The sequence below is a fragment of the Grampus griseus genome (assembly GCF_964374135.1).
Source record: "Grampus griseus genome assembly, chromosome: 10".
Classification (NCBI taxonomy): Eukaryota; Metazoa; Chordata; class Mammalia; order Artiodactyla; family Delphinidae; genus Grampus; species Grampus griseus.
This window is the reverse complement of record NC_139004.1, coordinates 99,833,202-99,855,932: the sequence shown is the minus strand read 5'-3', so window position 1 is coordinate 99,855,932 and position 22,731 is coordinate 99,833,202. Positions and strand designations below refer to the sequence as shown.

The following is a 22,731-nucleotide window of genomic DNA, read 5'->3' as shown; positions in this document are numbered from 1 at the left end:
AATAGATGCTTCATAAGAAGGGTAAGACCTTCCATCAAAGAGATCTTTCATACAGATAGGCTCTTCCCAGTTTAGCCACTGAAGAGGTAATGGAGGGAGAATGGGAGGGAGGAAGGAGGAACAGGGGAAGAGAAGGAGAGCAAATAAATTAATTACTTCATTAATTAATTAAGGTTGGACAAGCCTGAATTTTCCTGCCGGTTCTGATACTAATTAGCAGTGTGACCTTATGTAACTCACCCGAGTCTCAGTTTCCGCTGTAAAAACAGGGTAATGGTATCTATTGTACAGGGTTGTTGAGATTATTAAATGAGATAATGTTTGTGGAAGCACCTGATATGGTCTGAGAAGTGGCAGGATATTAGAAAGCTGTCATTACCAAGTCTGCAAATTGCCCAGAAAGCCCCTATAGCCTTTATTTATTCCCTATATGCTTTAGGCATCTGCTGCTTTTTGACTTTAAGATAATGCCCTGCCTCTCCTGAAAGTTTGGGGGACTGATTGTTAATTGGGGACTGATTCTGTGCTTTTTCCTTTTCAACTGAAGGCTAGCTAGTTCAGTGTTTACTAGACTCTTTTTGGGCTTCAACATAAATATGGTAACAAAAGGTAAGGAGGGAAAATTCACTTTCTTTCCCCAGTTCAGCCAGGAGTGTATTCAAGCTCCCATTTCATGTCATAATCTCCTGCCCCAGCTATGTCTGTCCATTCTGGTCAAACACTGGCAGAAACTACCTCAGGTCTCCGGTATGCACTTGGGAAATAATAATACAGTAGACTGCTTTCATAGTTGCCTATTGGTGTCAGTCAGCCCTGGGACCTAATTCTTCCTGTTTCTCTCAGTACCTGTTGTACAGGATTCTTCAGCCATCCTGTCCTAGTGACCTATTGCCCAACTAGGGAAGCACCACTGGCTCTCAGAGGTGGCTGCAGACTTTTGAGCCACACCCAGAGGTGCATTAAGTGAAGCATTCCCAACCTGTGCACTCACCAAAATTTCTCATTTGTCAGGAATTTGACCCAAAAGAGCCCTGGCTTATCTTTGATCTAGGAAGATGACTACTGTGTTGACTGATCCAGTGGATGAAATTGGATCAATTTCTAAGACCATTTGGAATTTTCACTTTCCAAGACCCATATTCACTTATGAATTGTAAACCTACAACAAAATCTGGATGTGTTTTAATACTTTGTAGATAGAGCAGGTTTTGCTTCTGGGGGAAGAATTTCACCTGCCCAAATATAATATAACCTCCTTTTTTAAAAAAGATCTCACAGTGTTCAAGCTTTCTGTTTACTAATAGTTAAGCTCAAATCATATTTAGCTGTCTATGTTCCCTTTGAGTTGTAATGATTGAGGAAGGACCTTTAAGTAAAAAGTCTCAAAATGAGAATATTAATCTCATGCTACTTTTTGTTCCAGATGGAATGACATGGAAAGCATGTGCCAGTCAAAATCATATACTAGTAGGATCAAGAACACCCCCCCTTCATGTCCAGAGAGTTTTAATTAGTGTCTTATGAAGGGGTTAAAATCCCTTACAGGGAGGTCTTGATTTTAAAAAATCACATATGAAAGGCTGTTACGCAATTTACTTTCCCTTTTTTCCCTTTGCTGGTTTGGTGTTAATATTTAATGAGAGAATGGAGGTGTCCTTTGTATGAATTCCCTAGGTATCTGGCTTCTCCATTTTAGAATTTAGACAGGAAGTAAACACTAGAAAGTAAAGTGAGCAAAGGAGTTTAGAATATTAAAAACGGGAGGAGTAGGAAGTTGGTGGGAAGTATTTTCTTCCTTTTGTTATTCAGATTTTGCGTTTGACTAATGGGGGGGATGTTAAAAGACAACAATAAAACAAATCTAAAAAACAGGTAGCGTTGGGTTTCCCTGGTGGCGCAGTGGTTGAGAGTCTGCCTGCCGATGCAGGGGACACAGGTTCGTGCCCCGGTCTGGGACGATCCCACGTGCCGCTGAGCGGCTGGGTCCGTGAGCCATGGCCGCTGAGCCTGCGCGTCCGGAGCCTGTGCTGCGCAACGGGAGAGGCCACAACAGAAAGAGGCCCGTGTACCGCAAAAAACAGGTAGCTTGAACCAAGCAGTTCAGACCCTCCCTGCACCTCACTAACAGGGGAAGGTTGCAGCGTTTTTCTCAGTCTCCCATTTCTTAATTATAATTTGAAGTACGTCCCAGAGAGGAAGGAGGTGAGGATTAATGGAGAAATGTCATCATGAATTTGAGTTCCTCCGAGGCAGACACCGGGTAGCTGTCGTTGTTATTGTTATTTTTGGTGCTGATGTTTTGATGCTTACAGTGATTAAGTAGGTTAGATTGAACCCCAAATTCATCCACCACACACACTCCTCCACCCCAAATAACACCACATCATTTTCACTGGGCTCTTTGTGTTAGCCTGTTTGCAGACCGTAATTTCACACGTGGATTACATAAGCCACTCAGGCTGATAACACTGAAAAAATGTTTGATTGGAAATTGCTAAGCATGGTCAGGTTTGTGCTTTCAGTTTGCAGGTCGTGAGGTTGTGAAAAGAGCTGAGGAACAAACTTCCGTGACCCAGGTGAAAAAATTAGGGAAAGTGTTTTAATAATGACAAGCCAGTACAGTTTTTTCAGGGTACTGAGGCAACCCAGAAGACTGCATTGCAGGACACCAGGGGCATCTTGCCAACCTCTTTGTTCATCATGTTTTGCAAAAGCCTCAAATTTTATGGCTTTCTCAGTCTCCTCCCTGATGTTTCCTGCAGATTGGAGGTGCTTACTATGGTAACGCAAACACAACTGTTTGTGTGAGTGTCATAGGGTTACAGCTACACAATTACAGCTTCAACTTTTCTGTTCTTTCAGAAAGCCATCATTCTCCAGGTAATTCTTATGACTTGAAGAGGGAAATAAATGCTGGTAGTCATTAGTGGATGAATTAATGGGGCTGTTTCATCTGGACCCTTTGTGGGTTTTGCTTCACCCCTGAGTTCTGCAGCTTTGTGTCACCTCAGCAAGTCTCCTAACTTGTTTGTGTTTCATCTGTGGGAAAATGGAGCTCATTTTACTTACCGAAATGCTACTTTGCTATTTAACTATTTGCTAATAAAGTGCTATCTTTGGGAGCGATAATTACCCCATTGGAGTTTTTCCCATTTAGGAAGACTCAGCTTGAGGAGATCTTGCTGTTAATTCCCACGTAACTGTGAGTAAATTGTTCAACTTCTGAAAGACTTCATTTTCTACAAGGGTATGGAAATCCATGGTAAGGATTAGCACTTTCTACTCAACTCTTTCTGAAGATTTGCAAAGATCAGCTAAAATTTATTTAAGAGACTTTCCTTCACACACATACAAAACACATGCCATGAAAGGAAGGTAGATAGGAGGTTTTTATCAATTTAAAGGACAGCTTGGAACAGGCCAGTGAATGGAACTAGTTGAATTATCTGGCAGACTTGAGCCAGATAATGGCAGGAGCCATTTGTATGCTTGTGCTGGCCCTGCTGGTGAGGAAGTAAGAAGAGGCTTGTGCCCAGAGTTGAGAAGGACAGAATGTGTGCCCATTTGTGTGATGTCATAGAAAAAACAACATGAATATACTGGAAACAATGAAAATTCCAGAATATATGAAATTGAGAATGTGGAGATAGATGACGAAATGAAGAATTAGAGGAAAAAATCAGAAGCAGGAAGCCGTGAACAGTGGAGCCATATAGTAGTACTTGGGATCACATGGCAGTCGACAAGCGGTGCCTTTGAACCACCTCACTTAGGGGTTGTAGCCTTTTTTGCCAGGCATCTACCTCCTATGGAATCCACACAGTTGCCCTTTGGAGTAGATAGAGTTCTTCTTAACAGATGAACAGGGTCACTCACACCAGTGTGTCGCAGAGCCAGGATTTGAGTCCAAAACCTGGATGAGCTGATACATCGGCTTGTACAAACTGCATAACACAGCATAAAAACATCCCTAAGTCAAAAGAAGGTGCAAAGCAGAAGCAGTGAAGGTGGAGAGCCTTTAGGTATAATGTGGAGTGAACAAAATTCGGTCCTAAAATGGCTTCCAGAATCTGTGACATGTTAATGACCATTATATGACAAACATTGGTTTATAAGCTTCAAGAGTTAGAAACAAGTGCTGAGGACTTTTGCAAGTACTCCATTATTTATATATAGTATTACATACTTATGCATAGCGTTAAATAATTATAGAATTTCTCCTTTCACAAATGGGTTAAAAAATCTGAGGGGCAGCCTCAGGTGTTATTTAATAAATCATCTTAGCTGTTCATAGGTGTAAGTATCCAAAACATGTTTTGTCACAACCCAAAGCCATGAAACAGCCCAAAAAGGAACCTGAAAGAGATACATGCAGGAGGGAACTCCATAAAATACTCTCAAACAAAAGCTGCAAATGTCACAAGGAAATCTAGTTGATGAAAGAAACCCACTGTGAAACAGACGAAATAAATGAGACATTATACTGCCAGAGAACAACAGAATGATACCTTCCAAGTGCTAGGGAAGAATAACTACATGTAGGCTGCTCTGTCCACCTGATTCATTATTCAAGGAAGAGGATAAAATCAAGACACTTTCAGACTCATGTAGATAAAAATTACCTCTTATAAAACCTTGCTGAAAGAAATACTACAGGATATATTTCAAGAAGAAAAAACATGAACTCACACCATTGGTGAAAGAAATCAATAAAGTGTGTTGGTAAATCTAATTAAGGTGGGGACTTAAAATTATATATATTGAAAATTCTTAATGTCTACATCAATTTGGATCTAAAATTCTGGAAGAGAATATAGGATTCAAGGGTTGCATTTCAAAGGAATGTTAAAGTGTTAAAAGTTTGGGAGAAAAAACATTTCTTATACCCTAATCTGCCTGTCACTTGCCACCTGGCAAGTTTCTGTTCACTTTATTCCTGTCCCCTTAAATTGATGGGTGCTCACAAGAGCATGAGGATAAATAAAACACAAATGCAAATGCGATTTTGCTTTTCAATTAGAGGTTTATGTATGAAATTCCTGAGCCCTAGGCAAAAATTACAAAATAGGCTGACTTATTCTTTCTTCTTCTCACCTGACCTTTTATGATATACAACAAAATGTATATCACCCTAGCAAGGACAGTTACCAGGCTTAGGGGCTGAGATACTCTCTAGCAGCAAACTCTAAGCTCTGAGTGGCCTTGCCTTTACCTCTTGCCTTTTGTGTCTTCACCCAGGATGAAGACAAGTGGAATAGAAGACAGGCTTATCTTTACAAATAACATAAGGCAAGAGAGATGAGTTGAAAGAATCCAGTCAGCAGCCTGAGTTCAAAAATGATACTGACAGGGCTTCCCTGGTGGCGCAGTGGTTGAGAGTCCGCCTGCCGATGCAGGGGACGTGGGTTCGTGCCCTGGTCTGGGAGGATCCCACGTGCCGTGGAGCGGCTGGGCCCGTGAGCCATGGCCGCTGAGCCTGCGCGACTGGAGCCTGTGCTCCGCAACGGGAGAGGCCACAACAGTGAGAGGCCCGCGTACCGCAAAAAAAAAAAAAAAAATGATACTGACAGATGCGTGTGTGGTCAGGACTTTAGGGATTAGTTGTGTGGAAATCCATAGGGAACTATCTCCTATTGCTGAATGCAGGCATCACAGGTAATGTAGATGAGAGAGGGGGCTTGAGGTGAGAGTTATGAGTCGCTAGGTTTTAGTTCAGTTTTAGATGGATAGCTGTATCTATCTAGCAGTGAAAACAACTGCCTTAGGAAAAACCATACCCTGCCACTAGAGGTGTTCACAGAGAGATTGCTTGTCAGGGATGTTGTAGAAATAGTTCCTTGATGGAAAGAGATTTAAGTAGGCTTTTTCTCATCCCTAGAATTTAAGATTCTTTATAGTCAGGGAACTTATTTTTATCTTTCAAACAATACTTTAACTGTTTGTGGTGTATTTCTCTTTGTAACCTACTGATTTTAACAACTCTAAAGGGGAAGGGGGAGGTATGTGAAATAGTGATCATCTTAGAGACATGTAAAACAGGGTGTGAGATATTGGATTTATTTTGTAGTTAGCACAGTGATGTGGACTGCCGATGAGCCTAAGATTAGACTAAGGCCATGAGTCAGTCACCACAGGAAATATTTGGTTAGTTAAAAAGGTTTTCAAATTGCCCATGAATTCCTTTCAGGGAGCAAGTACTCACGCGATGCCTTCTTCATAATGCAGTAGAAACATTTTCGAAAGGGCCAGTGTGTTCTTAGTAGACTGTGAAGATGGAAAGGAGAGAGACATTTTTTAACACCTCCTGTGTACTCAAATGCATATACAAGGTAGAGATTATTACCCTCAGTTTATAGATGAAGGAACTTGCTATGCAACTTTGAGAGGTAGAACCAGGAATCAAACCCAAGTGCTCCTGGCTATAACACCTATAATCATTTTTTCCAAATGTTTATTATAAAATTTTCAAACACACTGCAGACTTGAAAAAAATTGTACAGTGAACATCCATACACCCACCTCTTAGATTCTACATTTTACAATATTGTCTTATTGTATATCTTTCCATCTGTCCATCCTTTATCTGTTGTATTTTTTTGATGCATTTCAAAGTAAACTACAGGCATCCATAATTTTTCTTAACAGCTTTATTGAGATACGCAAGTCAATTGTTCAATTGTTTTAGTATATTCATAGATATATGCAACCATCACCATAATCTATTTAGGACATTTTCATCAGTCTCCAATCTTCTCAGTCCTGCCCCAGCCCCTGGCAACCATTAATCTTTCTGTCTCTATAGATTTGCCTATTTTGAATATTTCATATACATGGAATCATACCTTTTTCAGGTCTTTCTTACTGGCATGCTTCACTTAACATAGTATTTTCAAGGCTCATCCATATTGTAGCATGTGTCATTACTTCGTTTCTTTTTCTTTCCAAATGATACTGCATTGTATGAATAGACCACACTTTATATATCCACTCGCCAGTTGATAGTTGTTTCCACTTTGGGGCCATTATAAATAATGCTCCTATGAACATTTGTGTACAAATTTTGAGTGGAAATAAGTCTTCATTTCTCTTTGGTGTATACCTGGAGTGGGATTTCTGAAGCATATGGTAACTCTATGTTTAGCTCTTTGAGGAGCTGCCAAATTTGTTTTCCAGAACAGTTGCACCAGCAGTATACCAGGGTTCGAAATCTCCACGTCCTCACCGATACTTGTTATTATCTTCTTTCTTATTCTAGGTCCATAATCTTTTTTTTACACTCCTCCTCCCATTGACTCCACCTTGACATAAAGCTTCAAACCATCACATCAGTGTAGTACTGTCCAGGCCCCTTTGTGGCTATGTGATTTGGATCAGCTTTAGACCTGACTCACATTTCTTACTTATGAAGGGAATTAGTTTATCTGGGCTTCTTGAATTGTTTCAAAGTGGCATCATAGCACAGAGGTTAAGAACTTTGGCTTTAAAGTCAAACCAACCTGGATTCAAATCTTTGCTCCCCTGCTTAATTTCTGTGTGCCCTTGGGCAAGTCTCTTTACCTCTCTGAGCTACAGCTTCCTCATCTGTAAAGTGAAGATAATACCTACTCCCTTCTTGGGGTTGTGGAAGTTAATTTACATAGTAGGCACTGAATAAATGGTAGCTGCTGCTATTACTTTTTAATTTGTTCTAATGGTATTTGTGAGCCATGTTTAATATCAAATAAGATTCTCCAACATTCCTGAAAGGCCTGAAAGACTATACAATTTGTGGGCTAAGGGGTTGAGGTGGTAGCCTATGGAACACATGCCAAAGATGTCATCTGGGTCTGCTTTCATCAGCATGCAGGCTGGTTGCCACTACCACCAGGCTCCCCTCCCTGCCACCCCACATTAATCCTTAGCTTAGGACAGTTCTTTGCTGCCAGGCCCAGCCCTTCCCTTAAATCCCAAGGGACTGACACAATGGAACACCACTTTTAAAAAGTGTCTAGCCCCTCTGTGGTGAGGTGAAAGAATAACGAAATCATCGAACACTGAAAACACCACAAACGATGAGCTTAATAGGACAATCATAAAAAGACAATATATTAACATAATCTTGTGACATTTGTTGAACTTAAAATTTGGTGGAAAATCAACTCCAGAGGTGGCATCTGTTTCTGAGCATGCCCAGGGTCACAGATAAAGTGAAAAAAAAAAGGCAGAGTCACAGAGAATCCGCCCTAGTTACGGACAAAAAGTGGAAACCTTTCTGATCAACTGTTCAGTCACTTTAGTGACAGTTTCAGTGGGAAAGAAAGCAGCACAAAGATTCTTATCAAGGACACAGGAGAACTAAATAGGATTCAGTAACATAGTAAAAAGGGTCAGCTGCACCTTTTTTTTAAATCCTTGTTTCATAGAGAAGGAATGGAGTTTAGGATATAAATGAATATAATTATTCATTTTACAATTATTAGAAGGGAGAATGTTGGTGATGCCACCACATAAAAATTACCTTGAACAGAGAACTTGCATGTATTCCTTAAAAGTTTGTGTACTATACATGTGGTTAAAAACAAGAGGAAAAGGGAGGGTAGTTTTAAATGTTTGAGTTTGTTCTGACATTTTAATTTTTTTAATACGAAGTCTGCTGAGACTCACATGCTAGTGTTAGGTGTGTGCTTGCCTGGGCAGCACTCAGTGGTAGCATCTGCGGGGCATTGGTTCCGGGACACACATTCCCCCTACTCCACCCCCATGGATACCAAAATCTGCAGATGCTCAAGTCCCTTATATAACCTATGCACATCCTCCCACATACTTTAAATCACCTCTACAGTACATATAATACCTAATACAATGGAAATGCTATGTAAATATTTGCTGGCGCACAGCAAACTCAAGTTTTGCATTTTGGAACTTGATGGAATTTTTTTTTTCTAAATATTTTCATTCCGAGGTTGGTGGAACCTGCAGGATGTGGAACCCCAACTGTATATATTCTCCTGTTTGGATGAGCCCTCTGTCTGACTGAGACGCTTCCATTCTAGTAGGACTAAGCTAGACCTGTTTTTATTCTTCCCTTTCTAGGCTTCTTAGTGTGTAGTCATCAACCTTTCTCCTACCTTCTTAGCTCCTTTTTTGGTTCCTTGAACTCCACCCACAACCTGCCCTAAGCTTCACCACTAGCAGACAACCCAGTTTCTTAAAACACCGTGTTCATCATGTCACCACACCGCACTCCACCCCCGCCCAGCAGTGTGCTTTGGGCCCTTGTACTGTCTATTCCAGAATCTCCACTCCCCTACCTACCTTTTACGGGCAGATTTCCTTTTTTTTCTCCAACTTAGGTCTACTGTTCCAGTTAGCCTATACATTTCTACCTCCTGTCCTTTACCTGTGTTCTTTTTCCACCCGGAATCTCTGATCTCGTCCTTTAAAACTGTTCCAATCCTACTAGTCCTTAGATGCCCTGCCCAGGTCCCATATTTATGTAGAATAAACCTTTTCATATGTAGTCCTAAATGCTAGAGGTGCAAGATGAACAAAATGATCCTTCCTCCTGAGTAACTTTATCTCCCTGCATTCTCACAGTTTTTTACTCACCTGCAGCCACACTGTCCCTACTTCTTGTCCCTAAAACCTGCCAAGCTAATTCCCATCTTGAGACCTTTATACTTGCAATTCCTTCTGCTTTAAGATACTCTTCCCCTCACAGCTTCACGGGGCTTTTTCATGTCATCACTCAGGTTTCAGCTCTCATTGTTTAGAGCATTGAATGGGGGAGAGGCCTTCCCTGACCATTCCAGCTTCGTCAGCCGCTGGGCACTCTGCCATATGCCCATACTGATCTTTCCTGGTTTACTTATCCATGCCTGCGGTCATCTTGGTTTTCTTGCCTTCCACCCCGACTGCAGAACGTAAACTGAGGGCAGGCGTTCTGTCTTGCTTATTACCACAGTGTCCGCAGCACTTTGAACATACCGGGCACACAGAAGGCTCTCAGTAAATATCTGTTGACACTGTCACAGACACTGTGCTTGGCTATAGTGATGATGGGCTCTGAATAATGAACATACAGGTGAGTGACCTGCCGGGTGTTGGAATAAGCTACTGGTGATTGCCAGAAGGTCAGTTTCCATTTATGTGCTGTTTATCTTCTGATAAGACCTGCTTGATGTTGCTGTAGTTTTTGCCTCTCCCATGTACTGCTCAGAGCAGAATAAGAACTGCCTCGTTTATAATGGGTATGCTTAAAGCTAATCAGGGCTGCTGGCCTCACTACAAATACCGTGTGTTGAGAGATGTGGAAGAGCCATGTTGCTGCTATGATATGGCCTTGTGACAAGCTGTCCATTCCAGGCACTAAGAGCTGTACCCACTAGCATGCCCTGTTACCTCAGGCCACTCACTTAATTTCTTTGTGCTTTTATTTTCTTCCTTTGCAGAATGGATTTTGGGGATTGGATGTGAATAATACCAAGAAAAATACAGAATGCATAAAAAATTTAACTTTTCCCCCTTCTTAGATGTGAACGATTAGAAGAACAACTAAATGACCTAACAGAGCTCCACCAGAATGAAATCTTGAACTTGAAGCAGGAGTTGGCCAGCATGGAAGAGAAAATTGCATATCAGTCCTATGAACGGGCTCGGGACATTCAGGTTAGCATGAAGGATCAGGTGTAAAAGCAAAAGGCTAACAGAAAGTAGAATGTTGGTTTCCAGGGGCTAAGGCATTAGGGGGATGGGGGGTGGGTTATTGTTTAATGGGTCCAGAGTTTCAATTTTATAAGATGGAAGAGCTATGGAGATAAATGGTGGTGATGGTTGCACAGCATTATAAATGTTTAATACCACTGAACTGTACACTTAAGAATAGTTAAGATGGTAAATTTTATGTTATACGTATTTTACCACAATAAAAAAAGAAAAAAAGGAATGAAGTACTGATACATGCTACGATATGGATCCACCTTGAAACATTATGCTCAGTGAAAGAAGCCAGTCACAAAAGGCCACATAGTGTATGATTCCATTTATAAGAAATGTCTAAAATAAGCAAATCTGTGGAGAGAGAAAGTAGGTTAGTGGTTGCCAGAAACTAAGGGAAGGGGGAAGGGAGTGATAGGTAAAAGGTACGGGTTTATTTTGGGGATGATGAAAATGTTCTGGAATTTAATAGTAGTGATGGTTGCATAACATTGTGAATTTACTAAATGCTTCTGAATTAAACACTTTAAGATGATTAAAGTGGTAAATTTTACATGTATTTTACCACAATAAAAAAAAGGTTTAGGGGAAAAAAGGATGGAGAGGTAGAATATTGAGAAGCTTATACCAACTGTAATACGCCTGCTCTTCAGATGAGGTGCATTTCTCAAAAGTCTATGCCATTTGGAGGTGGTATGCTTGCTTGCGTTCTTAGGAAATGTTTCTTAGGATCACAGTTGTCTCAGTACGTGGAAAAGCACATGTGTTACGTCTGTTCGTTGCTGCTTCAGGAGCTGCTGTGACAAGTCTCAGGGCCATCTTACCTATCTTCTTCTATGGTAAAGGGGGCTTTTGTGCTAGCTGCCAAATCCAAACCTTTTACAGGTGCATTGCCAGGCAGTTTACAAGAATAACACATGAGGCAATAATGTTTAAGGCTAATACTCCTCTAGTTTAATCTCTGGGAAAATACGATATTTAACTTTTACTCATCCCATTTGGGAGATATTTCTAAGAAAACAGTTGGTGGTTTCATATGAAAGCATCTTGAAATAAACTAGTCTTAGAGAAGGGAACTGGTCCGGGAAACTTTTATTACAAAGAATCAAGGGAATGTCTAGATCATTTGCCCAGATGCCATCTTCTCCATGCCCCGGAATTCTGCTTACGTTTTAGTTTTTTTCCCCAAGGTCATTCTGGGCTGGAATGTATCTGTTGTATGTCCATTCTCTAGCTTAGCTTCAGTCTGAAGTTGCCTAGCCTTCACCTCAAATCCCAGGAAACCAGGGCCCACTGAAACCAAGATCAGAAAAACCCAGGGCTCCCACCACTGCTGAGCTTTGGAGGGTATCTGACGATTGCTAAGGAAATAGGTTCTGTCCTCTGAGTGTTATGGTAAATTTTATATAAACTCATGGGTCAAGATTATGGCCTTGAGAGGAGCAGATCACCTGAAATGTTTGGTCAAGTGTTTGGGCATAGTGTCTGTCCTCTTCACAGAGATCAACTCTTCTTAAGAAGACAGAGCAGGGAGCCCTTTCCCCTGATGTCAGGGAGTTATTTAACTTGAAAAACACCAGGTAGTGTGTACAGGGATGTCCAAAGAATGTTCACCTCTCCATTGTTATAGTGGGAAAGTTGGAAATAACCTATGTCTCTCCAGTAGGGAACTGGCTGAATAAACTGTGACATATCCAAGCTATAAATGCTAGGTAGCCGTTAAAAAGAACTAGGTGGGCCTCTACGCGTTGACACGGAGAGATCTCCAGGACCCGCTGTCAAGTGAAAAAAGCAAGCTGTGGATCAGTCCTAGGGTATGGTACTATTTTCATTAAGGCAGACAATTTTTAAATAATTCCACGCATATCCCTAGGGACATATGTGTATAGACTTAAACACGGGTGAAAGGATGAACACACACCAAATTGACAGAGTTATGTCAAGGGCAGGGACTGGAACTGAGGAAAATACCAAGAGAGACTGCCTTTGTGTCCTATTTGAAATGTTTTTATGTTGAACAATTATGTGTGTCCTGTGCAACTTAATAATTTTTAAATGGAAGAAAAGAGAAACAAAATCATATATTTGAGATCTTGTTATTAAAATATTCAAGACCAAATCTAATTGTGGCAACTGCTTCCTGTGAGCTGTCCCACAGGAATGCGATGGAAGGCAGTTCAGGTGTATAATAGTTACTTGAATTGTGAGTTATGCATTTGGCCTCTCACATTCAAGACTCTAGCATATTTTAAATCATTGGCGTGGCTCAAGATGCATCTGGCCTGCCCAAGGGGCATGTCAGCTATTCAGAGTACTTGTGAGCAGAAAGCTTAACTCTTCCCTGTCTGGCCCACAGGAGGCCCTGGAGGCGTGCCAGACCCGCATCTCCAAGATGGAGTTGCAGCAGCAGCAGCAGCAGGTGGTACAGCTGGAAGGGCTGGAGAATGCCACTGCCCGGAACCTTCTGGGCAAACTCATCAACATCCTCCTGGCGGTCATGGCAGTCCTTCTGGTCTTTGTCTCCACGGTAGCCAACTGCGTGGTTCCCCTCATGAAGACTCGCAACAGGACGTTCAGCACTTTATTCCTTGTGGTTTTCATTGCCTTTCTCTGGAAGCACTGGGATGCCCTCTTCAGCTACGTGGAACGGTTCTTTTCCTCCTCCAGATGATGCTGGCACAAGAAGGCAGTGCTCCCCTACCCTCTGGCGAGTGCATGCGGCGAAGAATTAGACAGCAACTTACCTACTCTGAAGTTTTCTACAACAACAAAAGAGTTGAGTGAATCTGTTTACATTTAGAATAATGTTTTTTTCTTCAAAAGACGCAATTGCAATAGTATTTTTTAGATTTTATCCAAGAAGTTTTTTGGGCAAAAATCTTGGATCATTTTTATGTAGCATGATTTTCCTTGGGATGCAGATCTTAAACAGTCCTTTAACATGAACCAACAATCTGGAGCACACTGAAGGGCATTCTAAATTGTGGCTTGAAGGACTGCACTAAAATCCACTAAAAAGATGCGAAAACCTGATTAGGGAAACCAGTTAAACCTAACACCCTGCCTTGTCTGGGCTCACCACCTCTCCCCCTCCCAGACTAACTTTACTGTGAAGTCCTACCACATTCCATGTCTGAATTTCTGGATTCAGGGTGGATTTTCCTTGTCCGTGGAAGAACACATGGATCTCCCTGGCTTTCTCACCCAAGTTGGCCACTCATGGTAACCCTGGAAGTATGATCACTTTTGAACCTGGTCCCTTAACCTTTGCTAGGATACACAAGTGAGAGCATCACGCCCCAAAGGATCACTGCACAGTCCTACTACAGTATTTTGAAGTAGCCCTCTAAATACTTAACTTTAAGCAAATCCCATGGCCGCACTTTTAAGGTTTTTTTAAATATGTGTATAGTCACCAATTTAAAAAACAAAAAATCTGAACAGCATACTTGAAGAATGTAATACTCAAACTCTCAGTGCTTCCTTATGGTTTCTAATAGGATTTTTTATTATTGTTATTATTATTATTGGGTTTTTTTGGAAAGGGTTGGGAGGGTCTTTTATTTTTTCCTTTGAAATAAAGAAGTGATGTTTTTAAATGAAGAAATGTGTGGATATTTAAGTGTGCTGCTCCCTCTTGTCTTGAAACAATTTGAGTAAAGGAATACTTGCTGTAAATGCCACCCTCTGACACCCTTGTTTTGAGATCCAGCTTAAACTCCATCCTCTGGCTGCTGCTACTGCTTTTTGGTGTCCTGCCACCCCACACCACCACTTTATGGGCTTGGCTTGGTTGGAGAGGAAAGGGGTGCGCAGGGAGAGGGGGAGGCTGTTTCCACAAGCCAGCATGATAGGGTAGAGATTTTTTTTGCCCCAACAATATGTTTACCCAGTGACTTTGGGCTGGGATTATCTGTAGGAAAAATTGAGACTGTACTATGAGAGTCATAAATAATTCCTTGTGTTTTCTTAGTTCATTTTTTAACACCCCCTAATTACTGAAACCAAAGTGATGTGGAATCTTCTGTCTGCATTTTGGGCCCAGCATCTTTAATTTCAAAGCTTTATTCTGTCTGCCCAAGAGAATCAACTGCAGGTGATTTCTCCCTAAAGAGCAGAAAAGCAAATGTCAGGTTAGAAGGACTCACGTTTGGGGTATAAAATGTTGTCAGCGTCCTCTTCATCTAAACTGACTTGTTAACATAACTATGCTCAGTGGACCTTTATAGACAGTTCAGAAAAATGGACTGAGCCTTCTTCGCCATCCTATAACCAGTTCTACCATCCTGGCGGAACTTGGGCTTTTAGAGCCTATCTAGAAAGCTTGGCCAACCTTTTCGTATTCATAGTATTGAATCACAAATGCTGTTGCCTCTTGGCCTCTGTTCTGTGCAACCAGGTGATGAGCAAGGGGCACACACTTTGCCCTGAAAAGAGTAGCAAAGCATGCCCTGCCCATCTCCCCTATACCAGGAAATTCTTCTGGAACTGGGTTAACACTGCCTGTCTGTCTGAGAGGATGGCTTACATGACAGCTCCAGCCTCCTGTGGCTTGGCAGGCTGGCCTTCTCAGAAACAGCATGTTGTTTCCATAATCATTTTCATATTTTAACTCAGGTACCCCAATCTTCACTCCATCCCCCAATGATTGTAGTACACCTGTTAGCTCTGTTGACCTCTCAAAATCAGTGCCCAGAGCAGGCACCACAGGGGTGATTTTTCTTTTAAAAAATAATTGGAACCAATTTATGTTCAGGCCAAAAACAAATTGTTCTCAAGCCTATGTATTTACAATGTTAACTTTGCCTAAAGGTATTGCAGTGACTTTAGGCAGAAGTGCCAAAGGACACCATGACCTTGTCGAACTAGCACAGTTTTTCCTAATTTTGTGCTTTAGTGAGGGAAGGACAGTCCCACAAAGTTATTGGAAAGATGCTCTAGCCACAATCCTCCAGTTTTTCTAAGACAGAACTTCTGAGTCCCGTGAACTGTGTAGAGACTACGAAGTATTGTGGGCACTGGAAGTCATTGGCTAGATGGATTGAAATTGTTCCCATTTGCCTTGGGACAGTTTCTGTCAAAGGAAGGTTTTCACCTCTGGAAAGCCCCCTGAGCTCCCAGCCAAACAGGCCCGCGCTGACTGTCCATCCTCCATTCTCAAAATGTCCTCGGAAGGACCTCCAGGCTAGGTCAGGCACGGTAATGGCTTTCTAGATCTCTTGTCCCTTGATTATTCACCAGGCCCAACAGTTGTCTGCATTTAATGCTGTTTGTAACCGTGCATCTATTTTCTTGCCTTCCTTCCACTTTGTGCTGCCTATACCTGTTGCCTTTGAGCTTCTTTGCATTGTGGCTCTTCCTGGGTTCTCTTATCTATTCAAAGCTCTTCTATAACCTCGCTCTAATGGTTTAACAGTTCTGTGGATGGAAACTTGTCACTCTAATGCTTCTTCTCTTTTAAAGACTACAAGCATTCCATTTGAAATGAAGCATTCCTGGATTACTGGTTAGTGCTGGTGTGTGAGGCTGACTATGGTAGCCTGGGTGACTCTGTTCAGGTTGTAGAGTGACTAACATTTACCTTTTTTTATGATAGTTGAACAGCACTTCTGTCTGCTCCAATTTCAGTTCTTTGGAAAGATATTCAGTGCATCCTAGCAAGGAAGGCTTTCTATTCCACTGGCTCCTTAAGAAGCAAAAGTAGGTTAAATTTTACACTTGCCTGACTGGGTGGGGTTTTCTCTCTCCCCTGTACCCCCTCCACCCAATTGAGGTAAAAATCTGATACGAAGAAAAACTCAGATCAAGCCTTCCTTGCTAGCCATGTCGTAACAATGAGCATAATTTTCATGTGGTCTTTGCTGTATTTGGTTTTGTTTCTGATTTCATATTCCTTTGAGGTACAGTCAGATGAAATGCTGAATTCCAAGTGAGCTCCAGTGAGGAGCTGCCTTTCAACCTCAGAAAATGTGCATCCAAAACAAAACCAAATATTATCAAAAAACTGACACAGGTAAAATTATGGTTCCCACCCCCACATGAAGCTGGGGATTTTGAACGTGGCTCTAAGAGTTAACATTTCTGTCTGTGTGTCGTGTATGCTGGGTGATGCCCTCAGTAGGATTGACTACTAGACTGTAAGTGTGTTTTATCAAAGTGTGTAAGAATAAAAACTCACTTGCACGAATTGAAAAGTACAGAAATGACACTTGTGAACGTGTGAACATTAACACTGTAGTTGATAGATCTTAAGCTGCTAATTGTTGAGAGAGAATTACATTTTTGTTTTGTCTGGTTGCTGCAGATTCTCAGCAGCACTTTTACTGTACATACAAATTGAAATAAAGACCTCAGCTATTAACGAGGTGGTTGGACTCGGGTTTGTTTTGCTCTTTATTTTTGCATATTCAGTTCCGGTGACAAGTTTGTCAGTCTGAAAACTTTCCACTAGTTTCTGCATTAGAAACTTTGTGAGTATGTGAGTGAGTGAGTGAGTGTGTGTGTTTGTGTGTGTGTGTGTGTGTGTGTTTAGCCAGTATCTTAAAACTGTAACCGATAGCTGATAGCTGGGTAGCTGTCACCGTCTCCCTGGATTGTATACACTTCACTTCAGACTGGCATTTTGCCACAGTTCCTTTAGACTGGTCAGTAGGACTGCCTTTTAGTGCTTTGGAGGGAGTTCTTGGGAGGGAGTTCTTGAGAGGCAGTACCCCCCAAATTCAGCATCTGATGCCCACAATGGGTATGATAATCCCTGTCCATTGTTACAAGGCTTTGTTAATAAACCAATGTTACGATGGGAGTGAAAACTTACTTTATAAAACATTTGAGGTTTGAAGTTCTACATTCATGAAAGGGGTTATCTTCTAGCCTAACTCCACCTATGGTTTTGGTATAGATGTAGTAGTTTCTATTACGGCTTTTCTTTGATGATCTCTGGGAGGTCTCTGGAAATCGAGAAGCTCTAATCTTGCCTTTTCGTAATTTTCTTTTTTTTTTTTTTGGCCACGCTGCGGCATGCAAGATCTTAGTTCCCTGACCAGGGATTGAACCCGCGGCCCCTGCAGTGGAAGCGCAGAGTCTCAACCACTGGACTGCCAGGGAAGTGCCTAATCTTGCCTTTGACAGGGTACCAAACAGGGTCCTCATGACTTGGTCCTTCACACCCCCAATCTGAATGTTGAGATGTTTAGGCCACACTTCTGGCTTACTAGTTCTGTGCCTCCTACCCCATCTATAAACTAGAGATATCACACCCATCTTGATCCTACCTTGTGGATGATGTGAAAATAAGAGATGCCACTTGTGAAAACTTTTAAACTCGCTGTGAGAATGCCCTAAACTTCTTGAAATATGGACCAGGCTGCCATGTACAGATGTGCAGGTTGTAAGCCGGCCAATCCCAAGGGGCCGTAAGAAAACTACACTGTGAACGACACGTCCTAGAGTTTCACAGTGCACAGTGGGCACCCAGAACAGCCCTCACCGCAGCTGATAATTTGAAAGCCTGATTTATTGTCATCCATTAAAGACTTTGGAGAGTGGAAGGCTGGATACATAAATCTGAGAAGCTGTGGTGTAGACAACAGACTGGAGAGGCAGGGGATGGGTGTGTGGCCAACTAGAAAATGTCGGCCTCACCTGAAGTGTGCAACTGTAGTGTTTTAAAACTCCGTGAGCTAAACTAAACTCCTAGCCAACTTGTGACCCCAAATCTAGGTAATGAAGAGTAGCTAACATTTATTGAGCACTTACTGAATGCTGGGCTTAATGTTTGGTACTTGTAATGCAATTCTCACTTAATTCTCCCCAGGGTCTTACACAGGCCTTGTCATCCTCATTGTCTAGCTGAGGAAATGAAACTTAAGTGGCTTGCCCAAAGTTATACTGTTAAGAAATGGTAAATGAATGTGATGGAAAACAGGTCTGTGCAATGTACGTAACAAAAGATGGGTGTCCACAAAGAGTTAATATAAACCGAGAAAACCGTCAGCTAAGTAGAAAATAGGCAAAGATTCACAGAAAAAGAAATGAATCACCAATAAGCATCCAGTAGAAACTGTTCGGCCTCATGTGTAAATCAGTGTGTTAAATGGAAAAAAAAAGTGGTGAAATAGTATATTGTCTATGTGTGTTCAAAATAGTTTGTTTGCATAAATATATGTATGTAATTATACAGAAATGAAACCACATTAAACTGTCCCCAGTAATTACTTCTGGGAAAGGGAGTGGGAGGAATGGTGGTGAAATAGGACTTTCATGCTTGACTCCTATAAAGTATGAATCTCTTAATAGAAATGTATTTGTGTATCTTTAAAAAATCAACACTTTTTAAAAAGAAAATAACAGGTCCCTTGAGAGGTGGAAAAGAGATGACAGTGTTACTCATGCCAGACTGTAATAGAACATCTTTTGCTTTAGGATTGCCTTAGAAGGAGCTCTGGACCAAGTTTGGGCCACCCGTTGGGCTTTCTTGCCACCCTGGATTTCTAGGCGTTGTGGTCAGATGGCCATCCCAGTGCCAGACAGGACGTGGGGCGGTGGGCTTGCAGCAGCTGGTACCACCTGTTCGATTCAGCCCTTCATTCATCCTACAGCATTTGAGAGCCACTCTGTGTACCAGACCAGGCTGTGGAGATGTGCTCAGTCAAGGGGAGAAGAACCTGTGTTGTAATAGAGCTGGAAGCCATGTGTGGGAGCGAAGAGGAGGGAGCAGTTCTGACCGGGCAGTTGGGAAAAGCTGGATGGAGGAGGGTTTATGGTGAGTGAAGATGAGTGAGGAGGGCCTTCCAAGTTGAAGGAACAGTATTGGCAAAACCACGGAGGTGACAAAGGCCGAGGTGAGTGGGTCAAGCAATGGATCAGAGCCTCAGATGGCTGAGAGGGTGCCTGGAAGAACATGTGAATCAGGGACAAAGTTAAAAATAGTTGCGAAAGGGCTTCCCTGGTGGCGCGGTGGTTGAGAGTCCGCCTGCTGATGCAGGGGACGCGGGTTCATGCCCCGGTCCGGGAGGATCCCACATGCCGTGCAGCGGCTGGGCCCGTGAGCCATGGCCGCTGAGCCTGTGCGTCCGGAGCCTGTGCTCCGCAACGGGAGAGGCCACAGCAGTGAGAGGCCCGCGTAACGCAAGAAAAAAAAAAAAAATAGTTGCAAAAAATTCTGAATGCCATGCCGAAGGTTTACCCTGTGGCTGCAGGAAGGTGTTGAGTGGTGTAGTGACCCATCCTGTGTTTAAAGACAATTATAGCCCTTCTGGAAGGAACCAGTAGCCTCCTTTTCATGTCATCCAAGTCACTTAGCTGGTTGAGAAATGCTGTCCAAGGTATTTGATCTTTTGCCTTTTGATCCTATAATGGAAGGAGCTTAAACTTTTTATTTGATCTGGGAGGTGAGGGTATAGTGAGGGTATAGGAAGCTCAGAGTTCACTCCATACATATAAATGTATGTCACTTCTGGCATTAGAATCGTTAAATTCTACAACAAGAGTGCTTTCAAATTTATTCAGGCTTCTGTCTTAATGAATGCTTAAACTGTCCAAAGGAATATTCTTTTAGAAGACTTCATTTCAGTAGTTATTGAGACTCTATTAAAATGTACAGCAAACCATGATGAAAATAAATTATAATAACCACTATACCTTAGAGAGCGGTTGTGAGGATTAAATGAAATAATTGTGCGGTGCCTCACCCAGGCTCCACAAATGGTCTCAATTATTGTTATTAATAGACTGAGAATTCCTTGAGGGCAGGGAGCTGTCTCACTCATCTGAATCTCTTCAGACTATATCGTGTCTCTCATTCTTACCTGATGAAGGACTCAGTAGCCAGAGTTTGGGCTGTCTGTAGCCAGCTCTGGCTCCTGAGTTGGTTTGGAAAACCAAAAAGTAATCAGTATGTGTCAAGGATACTCTGACCATAGAAACAACAGAAGAGAGCATCCCAGCCATAGAGAACAAAAGCTGGCTAATGGATGCACATACACTGGGCTGAGGGGCTAACAATAGATTTTACTGGTGACTTCTTAACCACAGGTAAGGACGTTGTTGTGTTCATGGCTGTGTCCTCAGTGCCTGGAATGGTGCCTCGCACATAATGGGTGCTCTTTGAAAAGTGGAATTTTAAAATTGCTACATATTGAATCCCTAGTCTGTGCCAGGCACAGTGCCACTTGTTTTACTGCTAATTCTTACAGTTGCTCTGAAGAGGAGATGGTGTAATTTCCATGTTGCAGATGAAAACAAACTCAGATAGGTGTTTGGGTTTTATCCCATGGGCAAGTCGTTTCACTAGTAGATGGCAAAGTCAGGATTTGGACTCAGAGACCCTCAATCACACTTCTTTATGCACTGGAAGCATTTTGTTCTCTCTTACGTGTTTTCATTAGGTATCTTCCAGAACATAAATGAAACAGTTCCTGCTGAAATTCATTTAATCGTCATGACCAGGTTGCCAGCCCAGAGACACTGACTTGGATAATTGGAATGTTATGCTGTTTGCCCCTACACTAAAACAACCCAGACTACTGTACTTACTCTTTTTTGAAAGTACCAGCTTTAATGAGATACCATTCAATTCAGTCGTTTAAAGTGTTCTATTCAGTGGTTTTTGTTTATTGACAGTTGTGCATCCAGCATCACTAATTCCAGACCTTTTTCATCACCTAAAAATGGAACCCTCCACCCATTAACTGTCACTCTCCTATTCTCTCAGCCCTAAGAAACCACTAATCTACTTTCTATCTATAGGTTTGCCGATTCTGGACGTTTTATGTAAATGGAATCACACGGTATGTGGTCCTTTGTGACTGGCTTTTTTCACTTAGGATGTTATCAGCGTTCATCTATGTGGTAGCATGTTTCAGTACCTCATTCTTTTTTACTGCTAAATAATATTGCATTGTATGGATATACATTTTTATCCATTCATCAGTTGTTGGATGTTTGGGTTGTTTCCATTTTTTTAGCTATTATGAATAGTGTTGCTGTGAACATTCATGTACAAGTTTTTGAATGGACCTTTGTCTCATTTCTCTTGGGTATATACCTGGGAGTGGAATTGCTGGGTCATACAGTAACTATGTTTAACCTTTTGAGAAACTACCAGACTGTTTCCAAAGTGGCTGACGCATCTTACATTCCTACCAGCTGTCTGCACATCCTCACCGGCACTTGTCATCATCTGACGTCTTAATTATACCCATCCTATGGGTGTGAAGTGGTATCTCATGGTCTTGATTTGCATTTTATGTGTTTTTATGCTAATATCTCTTTTCATAAGCTTTCCTATCCATATCTTCCCAACCCAGGCTGTGGCTGTCACATTTCATTATTGCCACTGTGCTTGCCTTACCTAAAAGCCTTTCATTTCCCCACTAAAAACTGCTTTTCATCTACTGTGGGCTGGGATTCCATATAACCCAACTCGTCAGAATTATATCCAAAGTAAGGTTAACTGGATTCTGAATGAGTCCCCACAATAAGTAAGGTATGTGCTTGGACTTTGTGACTGCTGATCTAGCAGCTTTGAGACTGTTTCTGCTTAAAACCAAGATTTTATTAAAAAAAAAAGAGAGAGAGAGAGAGGAAGGAGAGAGAGAGGGAAGGAAGGGAGGAAGGAAGAAAGGAAGCCTGGCCTCCCAGTAGTCATGTGACCTTAGACTCAGCCCAAGTCCTCACGCACGCGTCCCCCGCTCCTCCCTTCCTGCCTTGTACTGCTTCACTTCTCTGCTCCTTTGCATGTGCTCTTCCCTCTTCTTGCACTGACACCCCCCCGCCCTATTTATCTGCCTGGCAAGCTCTTACTCTTTTTTTTTTTTTTTGGGCTGCTTTGGGTCTTCGTTCCTGCACGCGGGCTATCTCTAGTTGCGGCGAGCAAGAGCTACTCTTCGTTGCGGTGTGCGGGCTTCTCATCGCAGTGGTTTCTCTTGTTGCAGAGCACGAGCTCTAGGTGTGCGGGCTTCAATAGTTGTAAAACGTGGGCTCAGTAGTTGTGGCTCACGGGCTTAGTTGCTCCGCGGCATGTGGGATCTTCCTGGC

At 42.1% G+C, this 22,731-nt stretch overlaps 1 protein-coding gene across 10 annotated transcripts in view; it reads left to right on the top strand.

The window, feature by feature from the left end:
- Positions 1-17,061, top strand: part of TMCC1 (transmembrane and coiled-coil domain family 1) — a 228,999-nt gene extending 211,938 nt beyond the window's left edge. For 5 of the 10 annotated variants that reach the window (XM_082662863.1, XM_082662862.1, XM_082662858.1 and 2 more), the window contains 3 exons: positions 2,863-2,880; positions 10,512-10,647; positions 13,052-17,061. In XM_082662863.1, the coding sequence (XP_082518989.1) occupies positions 2,863-2,880; positions 10,512-10,647; positions 13,052-13,366 (469 nt within the window). In that variant the 3' untranslated portion in view covers positions 13,367-17,061. Of the gene's footprint in view, positions 1-2,862; positions 2,881-3,157; positions 3,263-10,511; positions 10,648-12,358; positions 12,625-13,051 lie in introns of those variants that run through there. The other 5 variants (XM_082662860.1, XM_082662866.1, XR_014297265.1 and 2 more) reach the window with 4 other exon arrangements.
- The last annotated feature ends 5,670 nt before the right edge of the window (positions 17,062-22,731 follow it).